Source organism: Cornus florida, unplaced genomic scaffold (assembly GCF_030987335.1).
Source record: "Cornus florida cultivar Cherokee Brave unplaced genomic scaffold, ASM3098733v1 CherokeeBrave_3.0.0_Hap2_Chr09, whole genome shotgun sequence".
Lineage (NCBI taxonomy): Eukaryota > Viridiplantae > Streptophyta > Magnoliopsida > Cornales > Cornaceae > Cornus > Cornus florida.
The window spans coordinates 65,827,873-65,844,487 of NW_026775579.1; the positions used below are offsets into that span (position 1 = coordinate 65,827,873).

The window sequence follows — 16,615 nt, forward strand, 5'->3', positions numbered from 1 at the left end:
TTGTAGTCCCATTATATATATATATTATTTGTTTCCCCTGTCAACCAACTTTTAACTTGTCACCCACTCCATGCATGCACCCAACAAGTTGTTTAGATTAGGGCTCGTATAGTGTGATCTTTCTAAAATGTCCTTTAACAAAGATGCATTATGTGATGTTAAGGGTCCGTTTGGTATGCGCTTTATTTTATATGTTTTGTTTTTGATAAAAACAAAAACAATGCTTTTGTTGTAGGAGTGTTTTGAAAAAAAAATCAAAAGCAAGTTTAGAAACGATGTTTTGCCGTGGAAATGTCGGACCCGTGTTACGCTATTGTTATGATTTTGAGTTATGAACAATTGTCAAAATAAGAAAAAATAACTTTGTGATATTTTGGTTTTGAGCCATTGTTCACAAAGTATTTTAGCACATTGTGTAAAATAAAACAAGGCCGCACCAAACATGCTTCTGTTGCCAAAATCAACACTGTAGTAGCCCAAAAATAAAAACAACATAAACAAAACGCATGCCAAACAGGGCCTAACATATACATTCCTACTACTACATACAAAATAGTTAATTTAGAGGAAAGATGGTCCCAACTTGGTGCCAGATTCATGAATTGTTAACGAAGTCTCTTTTTGTACATATGGATGATATGGAGGAGCATTAAAATATGTTTTCGTCTCAAATTTGGTTCTTTCATCAATGGCCTTTAGGTGTTTTCTATTGATCAATTCAACTAGGCTATAAGACTAGAACAACACTTTCCAACTATTAGATAGTCTTGAATCATTAGTCACTTGGTGGTTTAGTTCACCAAGACCATTTTTTAAAACCCTTTCTCTATTGTAGTGATCTTTGTTCCATGCAATTCTTTTGAACTTCAAATGTCTTTGGGCAATGATGAAAAAGATGGGCAAAAAGGATAGCTTTGATCATATAACCCATGTTAACTTATGATTTTGGATCAATATGCTAAATCTCATAATATTGGTTCTTTCTCTTATATCACTTAATACATTTTATCCTACAAAAAGACTAATCAAGTATATCACTAAATGTAACTATGGACAATTTTTCGTGAACTATTGTATCCGACATGTCAAATGAGTAATTATAACAAGAGTAAGACCATCAAGAGAGTTATCTCATTACAAGAATTATGACAAGTGAAAAATGGACCTTAAACTACGTCAGTCAAACGAGTAAAGAAGACATCTGGAAAGAATTTGGAGCATTAAAAATGGTCTCTCTCTCACACACAACAGAGTAATATAATTCAATTAAAGTGACAGGGTATACAAGAACCTCTCTTTATGAAATGTACCTAACAAAAGCAAAGTCTAGTTCTAGTGCAAGGTGTAGCTGGTCGAGGGTCATCACCCCATTGTCACGGACTTAGACCTTTCCAAAATCACGTGCAGTCTTAGACACGTTGAAGTCCTCTTAAAGTGCTAAACTTGGACTTTTCCAAGCTCACATGCGGCGTTAGACAAGTTAAAGCCCCCTTAAAATGCTAAATCAGCCCACCCGAGTGTGTTAACTTAGTGAAGACAAAGGCTAGAGGAGCTTGCTTGCAAGTGTGTGTATAGGAAGAGAACACTTGGGCTAGAGAGCGAGAGCGAGAAAGAGAGAGAGAGAATGTGAATGTGGAGAACTTGTATTGCTCTAGAGAATAGATTACAACTAGAGGAGCAAATAAACTCATACCTCCTTATATAGGGACTTGGCAACTATCTCTACAGCTCTAGAACCATCTATAATGTTACAAGACAAGTCTAGGTTACTTTGTACAACTCTAGACAAGTGCAGAAGAGTCTAGACAATTTCACACTATTCTAGAGAAATTTGGAAGGGTTCGTAACTGTGTGGAGAAGTCTAGAAAATTCCCGGTCCATACAGGTTGCCGCGTGACATAACCTCTAGGTGTAGGGCGTGACACCATGCTTTCAATTGCATTACTCTCTTCATTATGACACCCTCATTATTTATTTTTTATCCTAACAAATTAGGGAAGGGGGGATTCGAACAAGTGCACACATGCTCGAGGTGCTGGGTACTCTGTCAATTAGGAAACTGTCACTTTATTTAGCCATGTTCTTCCCCTAGCAAAACTACCGAAACACCCTTCCCTAGACCACCAATGCTAAGGAGGGAACTGTTCAATCTCTCTCTCATCAAATGGCGATGGAGGCCAGGCTTAAAGAGTCTGCACAGGTCTCAATCGGGGCTATGGAGTAAAACTATCAAGGTGTGAGGAACTCCCGTACCATTTCCGAGTTGAGGAGGATTGTTTCCTTCAACTCCTCATTGTTTGTTTGTTTGCTTGAGACCAAAAACGGGGTTTATCCTGTGCTATTGCCTTGTTTGTTGAAAGGAAACTTGACTTTCAAATTTTTGTTTTTAATGAATTCCAGGTGACCTAATTTCGTGCCATCAGTTTGTGTAATGTGGTTTACAAGGTGTTCTCAAAAGTTCTTTCGTCTCAAATGAAGTCTCTTCTCCAGCCTCTTATCAGTGAGAATCAAAGCGCATTTATGCCTAATCGCCTAATTCACGACAATGCACTCTCATGAAATTCTTCGTGTCCTAAATTCGAAGTCCAAAGGCAAATATGATTTCATGGCCATTAAGTTAGACATGGCCAAGCCTATGATCGCATCAAATGGAGATACCAGGATGGTTTGATGCGCCATTTCGGTTTTGATGTTAAGTGTGGTCATTACGGATTGCATTAATTCTATTTCTTACTCGGTTATTTTGAATGGAGAAACTGAGTAGCCGCATTTTCCCGAGCAGGGGACTCCGCCAGGGCCACGCCCTCTCTGTAGACTCCCCACCCGGCAGGTTGGGAAAAAGTGAATGTTGATGCGTCATTCGATTCCTCTGAAAACTGCCGCGAAGGAGATTGTTAGGCTACGTTCCAATGTCAGCCATCCTTGTCAGGCATCTCGAATTGTGTTAGTATTAAAAAGGAGAAGCATATGCCTGAAAGTTTTCAGAATAATTTGAGAATTCAAAAATAAATTAGAATTTTTTAAAAATCATTCAAAACTATCTAAAAGTAAATTTTATTATCTCAAATGTAAAATGAAGATTTGTTTGCTTAACTCACGGATTGTGAAAATATCATGAGTTTACAACTAGTACAAATTTATAAGCTATTCTGAAATTTGTAGCCAAATAGACAACTAATTTATTTCACAAGACTCTGTCTCAATAACAAAAAAATGACAACATAGACACCAATCACACTTGTACCCAAATTTTGAAATAGTAACGCAAATACATAAAGTTTTTAAGATGTCCATATTTCTAAGCTAATTTTGTAAACTTGCACAAGGCCATCAAATTTATTAGCTCCATACATGCGAAATGAACCAACTTGAGGTAAATAAATTTCATAACATAATATGACAAAACAGAACAGTCAACAAGGCAAGAAAAGGAACAGCAAACAAAAAATGAATCTACTAAACGGACAATCTAAGCCTATTAAACAAAAATTAATCCATGTTTTTCAGGGTAATACACCATATGGATACAAGAAAGAAAAATTGTGAATATCTAGCGCAAAAGAGTACCTACTTACCTCCCATGCTATGCCGCCAAGTCATTGCTTCTCGGACAAAAGATTCAGTCTCAGCCTGCCTCTAAGTATTAAATCATGAAGTCCCAAAGGATGACATGATCTTAAGCACATATGTCTGCTTTCTATGAGTCCTTCTTACCCACAAATAATTCGCCAACTTCATTTGAATAAGGGAGTACATATTTCTCATAGAACTTCTTATCAGTCATCCTGCATACAGTCCCCAAACTCGGCTTTTTAAGAAGCAAATTCCTGCTTTCCAAAACATCCTCAACTCTTAACCGTGGCTTAAGCCTATTCTCAACACTGTAAGAAAGTAAGTCTGGGTTATTAACAACATATGAGATGTCAAATTTGCCTGTGCTAAGGTAAAGCTGTGTTATCCCCTTAATTTTCCTCTCTGACCCAGCAAAAAACTGTGGCGCTCTTCTAAAAACTGACAAAATGTCATCTTCCGAAAACCCCCAAACTCTTAAACCCCCAATTTCAACTCCCATTTCTCTATAGTCATCGAACTAATTGTCCGAATTGCATGAAGAAACTTCTTAGACTCTCTGTCAAAGCCCATCTCATCAACCCTCGTGACATATTCTCTAATTCTCGTCGGTTTACGCAAGAAAAATAATGGGTAATTATAGACAAATCGAGCTATTTGCGACGAACTAATACCACAACTCTTCAGAAATTCAATATTGGGTATCATAGTATTGGCCAAATCATACCTCAATATCCTCGCACATTTCTTGAAAACCCTAGACACTTCCATACTTGAACCAAAAACACTCTTCAATGCTAAAATCGTCAGGCCAAGCCGATTATCCACGCTACTAGTTAGAATCCGTGGGTCAGACAAAACAATTTTCACGACATCGCTAGAAGAAAAACCCAAGTCCTGAAAAAGCTTGATTTTGGGTTTGATGGAGCGGTCAAGATTTGCAGAGAGAACTTGAGGCGCGTGTTTGATGACACGCTCGAGATGGGTATCAGAAAAACCACTTTCTTTGAGAAATAAAAGAATCGAATCGGTCTCTTCAGGCCTTTTCAGATTGGGGCTTCTTGTAGAGGAAGAGACTCTAGAAGCAGTTTCAGGAGAAAATTTGTGTCTCTTAATCAAGTAATCAGCCACCGCATTGGGGCTTTTTGGAGAGGAAGAGAAGAAGAGGAGAGAGAAAAGAGAGGTTGGGGTTTTGTTGGGATATGAAGAGCTCTTGAGAGGGACAGAGATGAGAGTTTTGCAGATATATACAGTCATCTCTTGAAGAAAAACAGTGATGTATTACATATATAATATGCTATCAATCAAAGCAAAGAGTGTAGAAATGAGTACTTGCCTGTAAAGTGGTGAGCTTCATAGACTTGCAGTGATTCGATTTTCTCTCCTCTCTCTGGTTTTCTCTGAAAGTATTTGAATGATGAACTGTGCGCCCTAAAACTAAATTTGGTCATTTACCAACTAAATTACGACTAAATTATTTTATAAAATATATAAAAATAAATTATTTTATAAAAACAAGTAAAGATAAAAATATAAAATAAAAGTATTAAAAAAGGAAGATAAAAATAGAAAATTAAAAACAAAAATAAAGTGCAAACTAAAGAAAATAAAAAAATTTCAAAATCCGAAAACCAGTAAAACATGATATTGGAATTTTTGTTTTTGTTTTTGTTTAATAGTGTTGGTACGAAATAAAATAAAATAAAGAAAAAAAATTAAGTAAAAAAGAGTAAACTGAAATCTAAAAAAATTCAAATTCTTATTTTACAAATTATCGAAGTTTTAAAAAAAATATATTTAGAGATATATATAGAGGAAAAAATTTTAAAAAAATATATATATAAAGTAATGTGCACATAACACTCCTATACTATGAGATTGGTAACATATATATCCCTTGAGCATTTTCGGAAGAGTAAAATGGCAAAACAGGTATTACAGCTAGAGGTGGCAAATAGATGGGTTGGGTTTGGTTTGCGCAGGGTCAAATATGGGTTATCACCCATATTCAACCCGCTTGTAACAGGTTAAATATGAGTCAGATGAAAATGGGTCGGGTCAACCCATCATGACTCGCTAACCCGTTTTAGGGGGAAAAAATGTTATTATTTTGAATAATCTCATTATTATACTTGGGAAAAAAAAAAAAAAAACTGTCATGACCCGCTAACCCGAGTTAGGTCGGGTTTGAACAGGATCAAATATGAGTGGGTCAAATGTTATTTTCTAACAATGACACCCCATCATATTCAAAATGGGTGGGGTCAAATTTTATCAAATGTTATATTAGACCATTGGAGGTATCTTTGTTAATTTTTTAACAATGACACCCCATCATATTCGATAACAAAGATACCTCCAATAGTCTACTGTCACTTCTTAAATATGGTGAATTGAAATTATTGCCATTGACTTGTTTGTTAACCATTTGAACCATATAATTACTTCTTCTTCTTCTTTTTTTTTTTTTAACCTTTACAAGTTATTTTATTAGACCAAACTAACTCTCTCTTCTTTTTGTTTCATTTTTTGTCAACCAAACTATATATATAACATACATATATATAAAGTTATCAACTTTTTTTTTTTTTTAGAAACAAGCAAATTGTAAATTTACCAACCATTCTTACCGACTATATATATATATATCTCTCTCTAAAAGGAGAAAGAACTTAATATATGTGAGGACTTGTCCTCTTTTTCATTCCCCCCCCCCCCCCCCCCCCCTTTTTTTTTTTTTTGTCATTTTTTAGTCTCGGGTCAAGTGGGGGCGAACCGGGTCAAGTGTTCGGAAATTTTTCCTGACACTTTGCATTTATTGTTTTTGAGATATATTGGACTTATATATTTCATTTGAGACATTTTGGACATCATGTTTTATTTAGGGTCATTCACGTTATTATGATTTTTTGATATTTTCTTATTTTTGGGTCCTTTTGCGATTTTAGCTTTTAAGGGGCCATGAGGGAGACTTTTTGCATATATATGTTAGGGGGGGGGGGGGGGGGGATCTAGGGGTGCACACGGTTCTGTTCCGGAACTGGAATCGGTCACAATGGTTCCTTAAAAGTGGAATTGGAACCGTGTGTGTTTGGAACCGAACCGTGAGAACCAATTCGGTTCGGTTCCACGATTCCCCACCTATGAATTTTTTTCCTGTTGTTCCCTTGTGTTCCCTTACTTATTTGAAGGCTTTGAGCCCATAGCTAAAACAATTAAACAGAGTTACAGAATACAATAGCAAAAATAAAAATATAAATAAATACAGAAAATAAAACTTTTTTTTTTTTTTTTTTTTTTTTTTTTTTTTTTTTCTGGTGTGTGGGTGTAGATCGGAGAAGCCGTGCGACCGTGTCGCTGACTTCTGAATCTTTTGATCGGAAAAGTTATGTCACAGTGTCGCACTATCGCTAACTGGAAAGATGAGGACTGAAGATGAAAGGACTGATGAGTGCTGAGGATTGAAGATGAGAGGATAAGAGGAGTAGAGGCCTGATGAATGATGAGGAGTTGAGGACTGAGGAGAGGAGGCGAGGGTGAGATGGCTTCAAAGAATCAAATATTATATGAGAGTTGAGATAAGGAGGGGAGGTTAGGTTTAGGTTTAAATAAAAGAGAGTTGAGTTTTTGTGGTTTAGTGGTGGACCACGTGTTAATTACTGCTATATGGTATCATTGGTAATTTGGTATGACTAACAATTAGTAAGTATGTAATTAATAATATATATAATTAAATATAAATCACATATATATATATATATATATATATATACAGTTCCGGTTCCTAATGGTTCCTAGGGGTCTGTAACAGGAACTAGAACCGTAAGCCCACGGTTCCTATTTTTAGAACTAGGATTAGGACCAGAACCATGAGAACCGGAACCGAAGCCACGGTTTGGGTCGGTTCCGCGGTTTTTTTGTGCACCCTTAAAGGGATCTGCAGAAAGGGGGTCGGAACCCCCTTTTCCTTTTTTTTTTTTTTGTTGTTCTTAAGTTCAAGGCCGGTATCATTTAGCATCATTGTGATTCGTGTGTCGCCATAAAAGAGTTTTACGTCGGGACACCAAGGGCGAACAAAACCCTTGGTTTTGTTTTCGATTATGGGTATTTTGGTTTTTAGGGGCTGAGTTCGGATTTGGATTTGAAGGCGGCTATATGAGGCATTGTGGTTTCCTTCACTTTTCTTGTCGCACCATCAAAGTTGTAACTCATTTGAAGCATTTTTCTTTTGGAGGTTTTAGGATTTTCATCCCAAATGAGGTAGGGACATGTTGCATATGTAAAGCTACACCTTATTTACGTTTTGTGAGATATAACGGGTTATACATGCATATGAGTAAGTGTGTATATACTTAGAATTTAATGCTTAAGGTTAGAAATGAGTAAGTGTGGAAGTATAATGATATTGTTGTCATTTCCATGCTTAATATGTTTATTGGATTCAATAATGCGATATTAATTGATAGCCATGGCATTTACTTGATTTCGGAAGGCACCAACGTTGATATACATTGTGATACTTCTCGATTCTAGAGCCACGAGTGATCAAGTTCGAGCACATATCCGAGGGATACAAAATAATTAAATATATAAACAAGCATAAAATACAAAAAGAATTTAAAGAAATAAATAATTAAGCTGAAAGGAATCTAAAATATAATCCTTGAATTACTAATTAAATAATTCAATACCAAAACCTCAAATATTATTACAACTCGGGAATCCATCTAGTGGACCCCTAATAATATCCCAGCTGGAAAAATAAATAACTAAACTAAAAATGAAAACCAAAACTAAAATATAAGTAATAGTCCTATGTAGTTGGAGGCAATGTTATTAAAAGCGCACCTGGGCGAGCGCCTAGGCGCACCTTATGCGCCTCATGCTAGCCCAGGCGCAGCGACCTTCACTAGGCGCGCGCCTGGGCTACGCCTTGGATATTTTAAGAGGCGTGCTTAGGCGCGCTTCATATATTCTATGCTCCTTCATATATTTGTTTGATGTATTATGTGTACTTTGTGTTTGCTTGTTTACTTTATATTATTATATATAAATAGTTACAGCTTTTGGAAACTGAAAGAGTACAAAATGGAAACTTAAAGTACAAAAAGAAAAGTTGTCTTCTTGTGACTTGGCAACCCAATGTCTCCCAATAGTCAACAAAACAAATCAGTCAAGAGCAAAGGCTGTAGCAGAAATAAAGACGTGTGGGAGTGGGAAAGAGAAAAAGAAGAGAGAAAAAAAGAGAAGAGAAGAGAAGAGGAGAGGGCTACCAGTCCGTCCGACCAGGAATCACCGAATCAAATTAACAGGTCAGTTTTTTATTTTTTTATTTTTTCCCTCTTCTCTTTCTCTCTTCATTTGCTCTATTCTCTATATCTCACCTTTTTTTTTTTTTTTCATTCTCTTTTTTTTTTTCTTCTTCTTCTTCTTCTTCTTCTCTATTTCTCTGATTTTTTTCTTTTTTTTTCTGGGTTTCTATCAAATTAACAGGTCAATTTTGTTTTTTTTTTTTTTTTTCTTTCTCTAGTTCTCCTCTTCTCTCTCTCTCTCTCTCTTCATTTGCTCTAATCTTTATATCTCACCCTTTTTTTTTTTTCTTCTTCTTCTCTATTTCTTTGATTTTCTTCTTTCTTTTTCTGGGTCTTTAGTAGACTGGTATATTTTTTTTTCAGGTCTCTTATTTTTTTTCTTCTATCTTTTTCTCTGCCTTTGTGTTTTTTTTTTTTTTTTTTCTTCTTTCTTTTTCTCCGTCTCTGTTTCTGTTCTTCCGGGTCTCTTTTTTTCTTCCTCCTCTCTATATATCTGGTTTTTTTTTTTTTTTTCTTCTATCTTTTTCTCCATCTCTGTTTTTGTTCTTGTGGGTCTCTGTTTTTTTTTTTTTTCTTCTTTCTTTTTCTTCATCTACTCCTCTCCTGTGTCTTGCTATATATATATATATATATATATATATATATTTTTTTTTTTGTTCTCTCTGGCTTGTATTTTTTTTTCATGTTTTATTTTTTTCCATCATTTTCAACTTCTTGGTGTATAGCTGTAGTATTTGTACGCTCTTCATCATCATCAGTCTTCAGCAAATATAGTTTGTGGTGCTATATTACCCGTAGGAGAATCAGTACACCACCTTACCCTTTAATAAAGAAATACCGAACAGAATAAGACTTTGTAAAATTATTATTTTTTTGTTGTCTGTTGCATCTTAATTGTTGTAAAATTTTAGATTCTGTTTTTGTTCTCTCTAGCCTTCATTTTTTTTCCCTTCATCTACTCCATCGTATTTTTTTTTTTTTTTTCAATCTCTGACTTTTTCTTCCAACAATCTCTCTCTCTCATTTTTTTCTCCTTTCTTCTTTGAAGGCTGTCTGTCTCTTTCTTTTTTTCTTTTTTTTTTTTTTTGTGTTCTGCTGAATTTTGCTACATGGATTATTTAAATTTTGAATGCATATTTCTGAATGGTGTTTGCTGAAAGTGTGAATGTTGTTTGCTGAATTTAACTTGGTCCATCACTCCATTGACTCCATTCTATTTCTCATTGTAAATACAAAATAGATAGGAAAAAATGTCAAAGGATTCAGCTTGGAATTATTGTCACCTGTAAAACCCACAAGATAGGAATGCAACAACATGTAATTTTTGTGAAAAAGTTATGAAAGGGGGTATTTACAGGGCTAAGCAACACATTGTAGGAGGACATAGAAATGTACAAGCATATAAAAAGTGCCCTGAACATGTGAAAGAGGAGATTAGAGAATACATGAGCAAGAAGAAAGAAGAAAAGGAATACACAAAATTGTTGCCTGATTTTGAAGACATGGATGATTAAGATGAGGATGATGTTGCAATTATTGATGTTAAGGGTAAAAGAGTGGCAAGTGGAACTGGAAGCAATAATATTCAATCAAAAAAGCAGAAGCAGATAGGTCCTATTGATTTGTACTTCACCCCTCCTCTGGAAGTGGCTGTGCAAAATAGAAAAAATGACAAGGGTAAGCAAACAACAATTAACAGTGCTTGCAAGAAAGAACTTAGAAACCGAGCATGCCAACGGTTTGCAAGATGGATGTATGATGCCAGGATATCATTCAATGCCCTTAATTATGATAGTTTTGCACCAGTTGTTAAAGCTATTGGCCAACATGGTCCAAGAATGAAACCTCCGTCTTATCATGAGGTGAAAGTTCCCCTCCTCAAGAAAGAACTGGAGCATACAGACAATTTAATGCGGGATCATAAGGAGGAATAGGCAAAATACAGATGCACAATTATGGCAGATGGATGGGAGGATAAAAGATAGAGGTGTTTGATTAATTTTCTGGTGAATTGTCCTAAAGGGACAATGTTCATTCAATCTATCGATGCTTCCTTTTATTCAAAGACCGGTGAAAAAATGTTCGACTTGCTTAACAAGTTCGTGCAGCAAATTGGAGCAACAAATGTGGTTCAAGTAGTCACTGATAGTGTATCTTCTAATGTTGTGGCAGGTATAGATGTCAATATGTACTTGATGTGAAAATTTTAGGTTTATTGCTTCTAGCCTTCTATTAATCCAAATTTTCTTTCTTTACAATAGGGAAAATGTTGGAGGGAAGGCACCGACATTTGTATTGGTCACCTTGTGCTGCAAATTGTGTGGACCTGATGTTGGAGGACATTGCTAAGATCCCAAATATAATGATGACCATAAAGAGAGCTATAATGTTAAATAGTTATATTTATAACCGCTCGGGTTTGTTAAATATGATGAGGCGTTATACTGGACATAAAGAGTTGCTTAGACCTGTAATGACTCGATTTGCCACTTCATTTATCACGTTATCAAGCATCCATCGTTAAAAGGATTGCTTGAGGAAGATGTTCACTTCACAAGAATGGACTTCCAGTAAATGGGCGAAAGAGATACAAGGGAAAAATGTAGCACATATTGTGTTGATGCTTTCATTTTGGACAAACATTGTGTACTCTCTCAAAGTAGCAAGCCCTCTTATTCGTGTACTTAAGTTGGTTGATGGTGAGAAAAGGCCTCCAATGGGATATATTTATGAGGCTATGGAAAGGGCTAAAGAAGCGATAGCTAAAGCTTTTGGTGGGAATGAGGAGAAGTATAAGGACATCTTTGAGATCATTGATAGAAGGTGGAATATCTAACTCCATCGCCCTTTGCATGTAGCTGGGCATTTCTTAAACCCAGAATATTTTTATAGTAATCCAAATATTGAGCAAGATGAAGAGGTGATGGGTGGTTTATATCAATGCATAGAAAGATTGGTTCCAACCACTGAAGTGCAAGATAAAATTTCTTTGGAGTTGAGTAGATACATGAAAGCTGATGGTCTATTTGGCTCATTAATTGCTGTTGACAAAGAAAGTCAAGGGCACCAGGTAAACAACTCAATTAATTATTTTTTAGTATATTTGAATTTTAATTTTGTTAATTTTTTACTAATAATATGTAAATAACAGCCGATTGGTGGTCCGCATATGGTTCTACAACTCCTAATTTGCAAAAATTTGCTATTAAAGTGCTTAGCCTCACATGTAGTGCATCTGGGTGTGAACGAAATTGGAGTGTATTTGAACATGTAAGTTTGTAGTATTAGTAATTCAGTGATAAAAAATTATATTATAAATAGTTATACACTTATACTTATTAATTATTTGAATTAATGCAGCTTCATAGCAAGAAGAGGAACCGACTAACTCAATGTCGATTGAATGATTTGGTTTTCATCAAGTATAATAGAGCACTAAAACGACGATATGATATGCGTGATAGGATCGATCCCATCCTTTTAAATGATATAGATGATAGCAATGAGTGGTTGGTTGGAATAATGGATGAAGATGTAGATGCCGAAAATGAGTTGGTGTTTGAAGATGACTGTTGGACATGGGGTGCAGTTGCTAGAGCTACCGGGGCTGGATTGTCCAGCCATAATTTAATATCAAGATCAGCTCCAAGGGCAACAAAGAGGACAACACCTTCATGCTTGTCTTCACTACGAATTATAGATGATGGCGAGGCAAACTCTGAGGACACAGAAGAGGAAGAAGATGCTGAGGGTTACAAATCTTTTGATGGGGACGATGATGAGACTATGTTGTTTGGTGAAGAGGATGATATTTAGGTCCCTTAAGATTGTTTGGTTACTTTGGTTTTAGGAGTCCTTGTTAAAACTCAAAATTGAAACTGATATTTTGTTGCTTGGTTTATAGATTTGGTAGGCTATTAAGTATTGACTATGATACTTTATAGATTTGGTAGGCTATTAAGTATCTTTTGATGGATCTGTTTCGGAGACAATTGATAGCTTTTGCTTAAGACATCAAGTATAAATTTATAATATATGGTTAATTGGTTTATGTTTTGCTTTTTTTGAATCTTTCTTATGAATAAATAGCTTTATTAGTTTAATTGTTCTATTTTTCTAGTTGCTTTATTGGTTTAATTGTGATATATTTAGACTAATTTAGTGTTTTTATTATTGGATGTTCATTGTTTAATTGTGTTATTTTTGTTATGAATTATTGTTTTAAAATTTTACTTGTGCGCCTCACATCACTTAGGCTCGCGCCTAGGCTCCAAGGGACCTTTAGCGCCTCGGTGCGTCTTGGGCTTTTAATAACTATGGTCGGAGGAGTGAGTGACTGTCTCTGCTCAGCACGATCAAGCTCTATGACTGGAACTGTCGAACGCCTGAGAAAAATAATAGTGGGTCAGGCTCACGAGCAAGTTCTACTCTACTACAATCTAAATAGAGACCCGATACGCATGTACATCCTAAACAACTCAACAATAACTATATAGTCCATATATATATATATCCACACTAAAGGACTCACTGGACTACAAGGCGGTCTCAACCTGACTAGTAGGCATCATGCAAAACGCACTGGAAGTGGGCATGAATATCTAGACCTAACAGGGTACACCACTAACCATTATAGCCAGCTATGCATCCCAATGCATATACGCTCCCTAACCGTCGATCTTGATGCTCAAGCTCATATCGTGGTATCATAATTATATATATATATAAATCCTTCCGAATCCAAAGTAATGTCATTCAATTGTTCGTTGACCTGACACAAAATATATAAGTAGGACTTAACTTATCTAGTTAATCCATTCCCTTATTCCTGAATAGGTAGGACTTAGTATTTTGAACTAATCCATCCATAGTATGCTACCGTCCATTACCGGTGCATACAATCCACAAAACAGTCCAATAATTGATAAATTAAATAATAATAAAGTTAAACATCAATTAATCCCCAATAAGCATAATAAAAATATGTAAACTAACATGATCATATTATGCCACTGATACATGATTAAAACTATATAATCATTCACAGAAAATTGCTAAAGTAAACGTAAGCAATTTAAATCATCCACATCCAGTAACAACATGCAAATTTGTTTTAAAACCCCATATTGTTCAAATTCCTAGTATTATAAACTTTATTATGCATTCTAGGATTTTAACTTATCCTCAGAAATTATTCAAATCCCCCATAGAAGTTCCCAAATAATTCTAGAACCCCAAAAACCCAAGCATTGTGGCCAAAAAGCGTAAAAAATGACCACACAGGAGGGGAGCCGCCTCTCCCAATGAGGGAGCCGCCTCCCCACAGTGTAGAACCGCCTCCCCACAAGGGGGAGTTGCCTTTTTGTAAAAGGAGCCTGCTCCCTTAAAAAGGGAGCCTGTTCTATCGTTGTTTTCATCACCTGCTGCACCTCCGGCAACTTCCAGTCCCTCTGCCCTCCATTGCTAAGGTTCCTAGGTGTCTGAACTAAGTCCCAGAGTATTCCAGAAACATATTTAAATCCATTATGCATTGTTACCATCAATTAAAACTAATATTTGTGCAAGAAAATTCAAGATCAAGCAATAATAATTTCATTAACATACATACTGTTTTAATCAAATTCAACATGCATAAAAGTTCAATTTAATATTTAATTACTCCTGAAATTGTTTAAGCATGTAAAGAACACGAAGCGTAAGGGAGAGAGTTAGATATAGAACTTGCCTGTGAGATTTTGAATTAAAATCTCAACGCCGTCTTCCTAGATGTTTCTAGCGAGTTTTGATTACCGTCAAGCCTCCTCCTCCTCTGGTTCTAACCCACAAGCTGTGATACACCTCGATTCTAGAGCCACGGGTGATCAAGTCCGAGCACAGATCCGAGGGATACCAAACAATTAATATTTAAATAAATACATAATACAAAAGAATTAAGAAATAAATAATCAAGGCTGAAAGAATTCTAAATAATAAATCCTCAAAATTAAATAATTATAATAATTCGACAATCCGAAACCTCCAAGATAACTCGGGAATCCATCTAGTGGACCCCTAAATAAAAATCCTAATTGGAAATAACTGAACTAACGAAGAAATCCAAAATTAAAAATAAATAGCAGGCCTACGTAGTCGGAAGAATGAGTGACCGTCTCTGCTCAGCACGAACAAGCTCTAAGACTGGAACCGTTCGATACCTGAAAAAAATAATAGTGGGTTAGGCCCATGAACAAGTTCTATTTTAACTACAGTCCAAATAGAGACCCGATACGCAAATATATCCAAGATATCTCAACAGTATCTATCTAGTCCATACATATATATATTCACACTAAGGGACTTTTACTGAACCATAAAGGGGGTCTTAACCTGAATAGAAGGTAACATGCAAAACGCACCTGAAGTGGGTATAAGTACCTAGAGTTAACAGGGTACACCACTAACTATCATAGCCAGCTATGCATCCCAATACATATACGCTCCCTAACCATAGATCATGAGACTCGAGCTTATGTCGTGGTACCATAAATATATATTTAAAATCCGTCCACAACCAAAGTAGTGCTGCTCAACTATTGGTTGCCTTGACACGACATAAAAATAGGAGTTAACCTTATAGTTAATCCATCCTAATCCAGAACATAAAATAAACATCCATCCAATTTGTCATCTGATGAGCACTGAAAAGTGCGTATTTAAACCCCTTAAGCTTAGGCATTCTAGTACCTTTATCTATCTTACTTTACCGTTTTAGATTGATTTTGTATTATTTCCATTTTCAGGCGCTTATCCTGAAAATAAGCTAACTCAGCCAAATAAGAGCTTAATTGAAGCAATTCTGAGATTGAACGAAGGAAGGAGCAAAGTGAAGAAAGAAAGAAGTAAATGAAGTCAAAGGTGGAAAGCAGCAAAGTTCGATCGATCCAAGTTCAAGGTTCGATCGATCGAACATTGATCGATCTCAGCACTTCAAGATAGATCCAAGCCTTGACCCAAAACACTTAAGTCCAAAAGTTCGATAGATCCAACATCATTCTTTGATCGATCGAACACCTTTGTCCTTATCCAAATGATTGATCCTATCCATAGCTGTACCACCCACCAACCATTTTTGTCCTTTTCCCATAAATATCTCCCACAAATATCTCGGATTTGTCTTTTTCCAAAAAGCTCAGCCAGTTGGATCGATCCAGCTTAAGTTCGATCGATCTCACTTCCTTCAGTGCGAAAAAGTTAAAATTCCATCGCATTGAAAGTTGTCCTTTATCCAATCATTAGGGAATATTGTGTGCACGACCCCAACTCATTTTGGGTGTCATTTTGACCTACCTATATAAGGATAAGGATTACTTTTTTAAAGGGGAGCTAACATTATTTTTGATATCATCTCTTGGAGAGGAAGTTTAGAGGAGGAAGAAGGCTAGAGACACCATTAGAGATCTTTATCAACAAGGAAAAAACCTCTTCCATAGAGTTAGCCCTTGAGGGTTGGAGCATCATCACTATGAGTGGCTAGACATCCTCTTGGGGCTAGAGTTAGCCCCAAGCATGCTTTCTATATCTTAATCTTGTGTATTATTGAGGGATTAGTGTTATAATTAATGTTTTGACACTTTGATATATATAGATCTTGTTTAATCAATGATTTATGTGGTTTAATGCTTCCAATTGATCATTTCATTTTATCCATATGTCTATGTATGTTAGAATAGATGTTCATGTGCTTATTTCTAGAT

The 16,615-nt window shown here is 35.8% G+C and overlaps 1 protein-coding gene across 1 annotated transcript; it reads left to right on the forward strand.

The window, feature by feature from the left end:
* Positions 1 to 11,424: 11,424 nt before the first annotated feature.
* Positions 11,425 to 12,698, forward strand: LOC132272735 (uncharacterized). The gene is made up of 3 exons (XM_059773829.1): positions 11,425 to 11,705; positions 11,775 to 11,952; positions 12,243 to 12,698. The coding sequence occupies exons 1-3, from the start codon at positions 11,425 to 11,427 to the stop codon at positions 12,696 to 12,698; spliced, it is 915 nt and encodes a 304-aa protein (XP_059629812.1).
* Positions 12,699 to 16,615: the final 3,917 nt, after the last annotated feature.

What these genes read in the sequence shown, in the direction of transcription:
- LOC132272735 (XM_059773829.1), top strand. Translation starts at nt 11,425, where the DNA reads ATGTTCACTTCACAAGAATGGACTTCCAGTAAATGGGCGAAAGAGATA. An exon ending in TTTGAGATCATTGATAGAAG is followed by an intron (nt 11,706 to 11,774) that starts GTGGAATATCTA and finishes ATATTTTTATAG; the next exon opens with TAATCCAAATATTGAGCAAG. An exon ending in AAGAAAGTCAAGGGCACCAG is followed by an intron (nt 11,953 to 12,242) that starts GTAAACAACTCA and finishes GAATTAATGCAG; the next exon opens with CTTCATAGCAAGAAGAGGAA.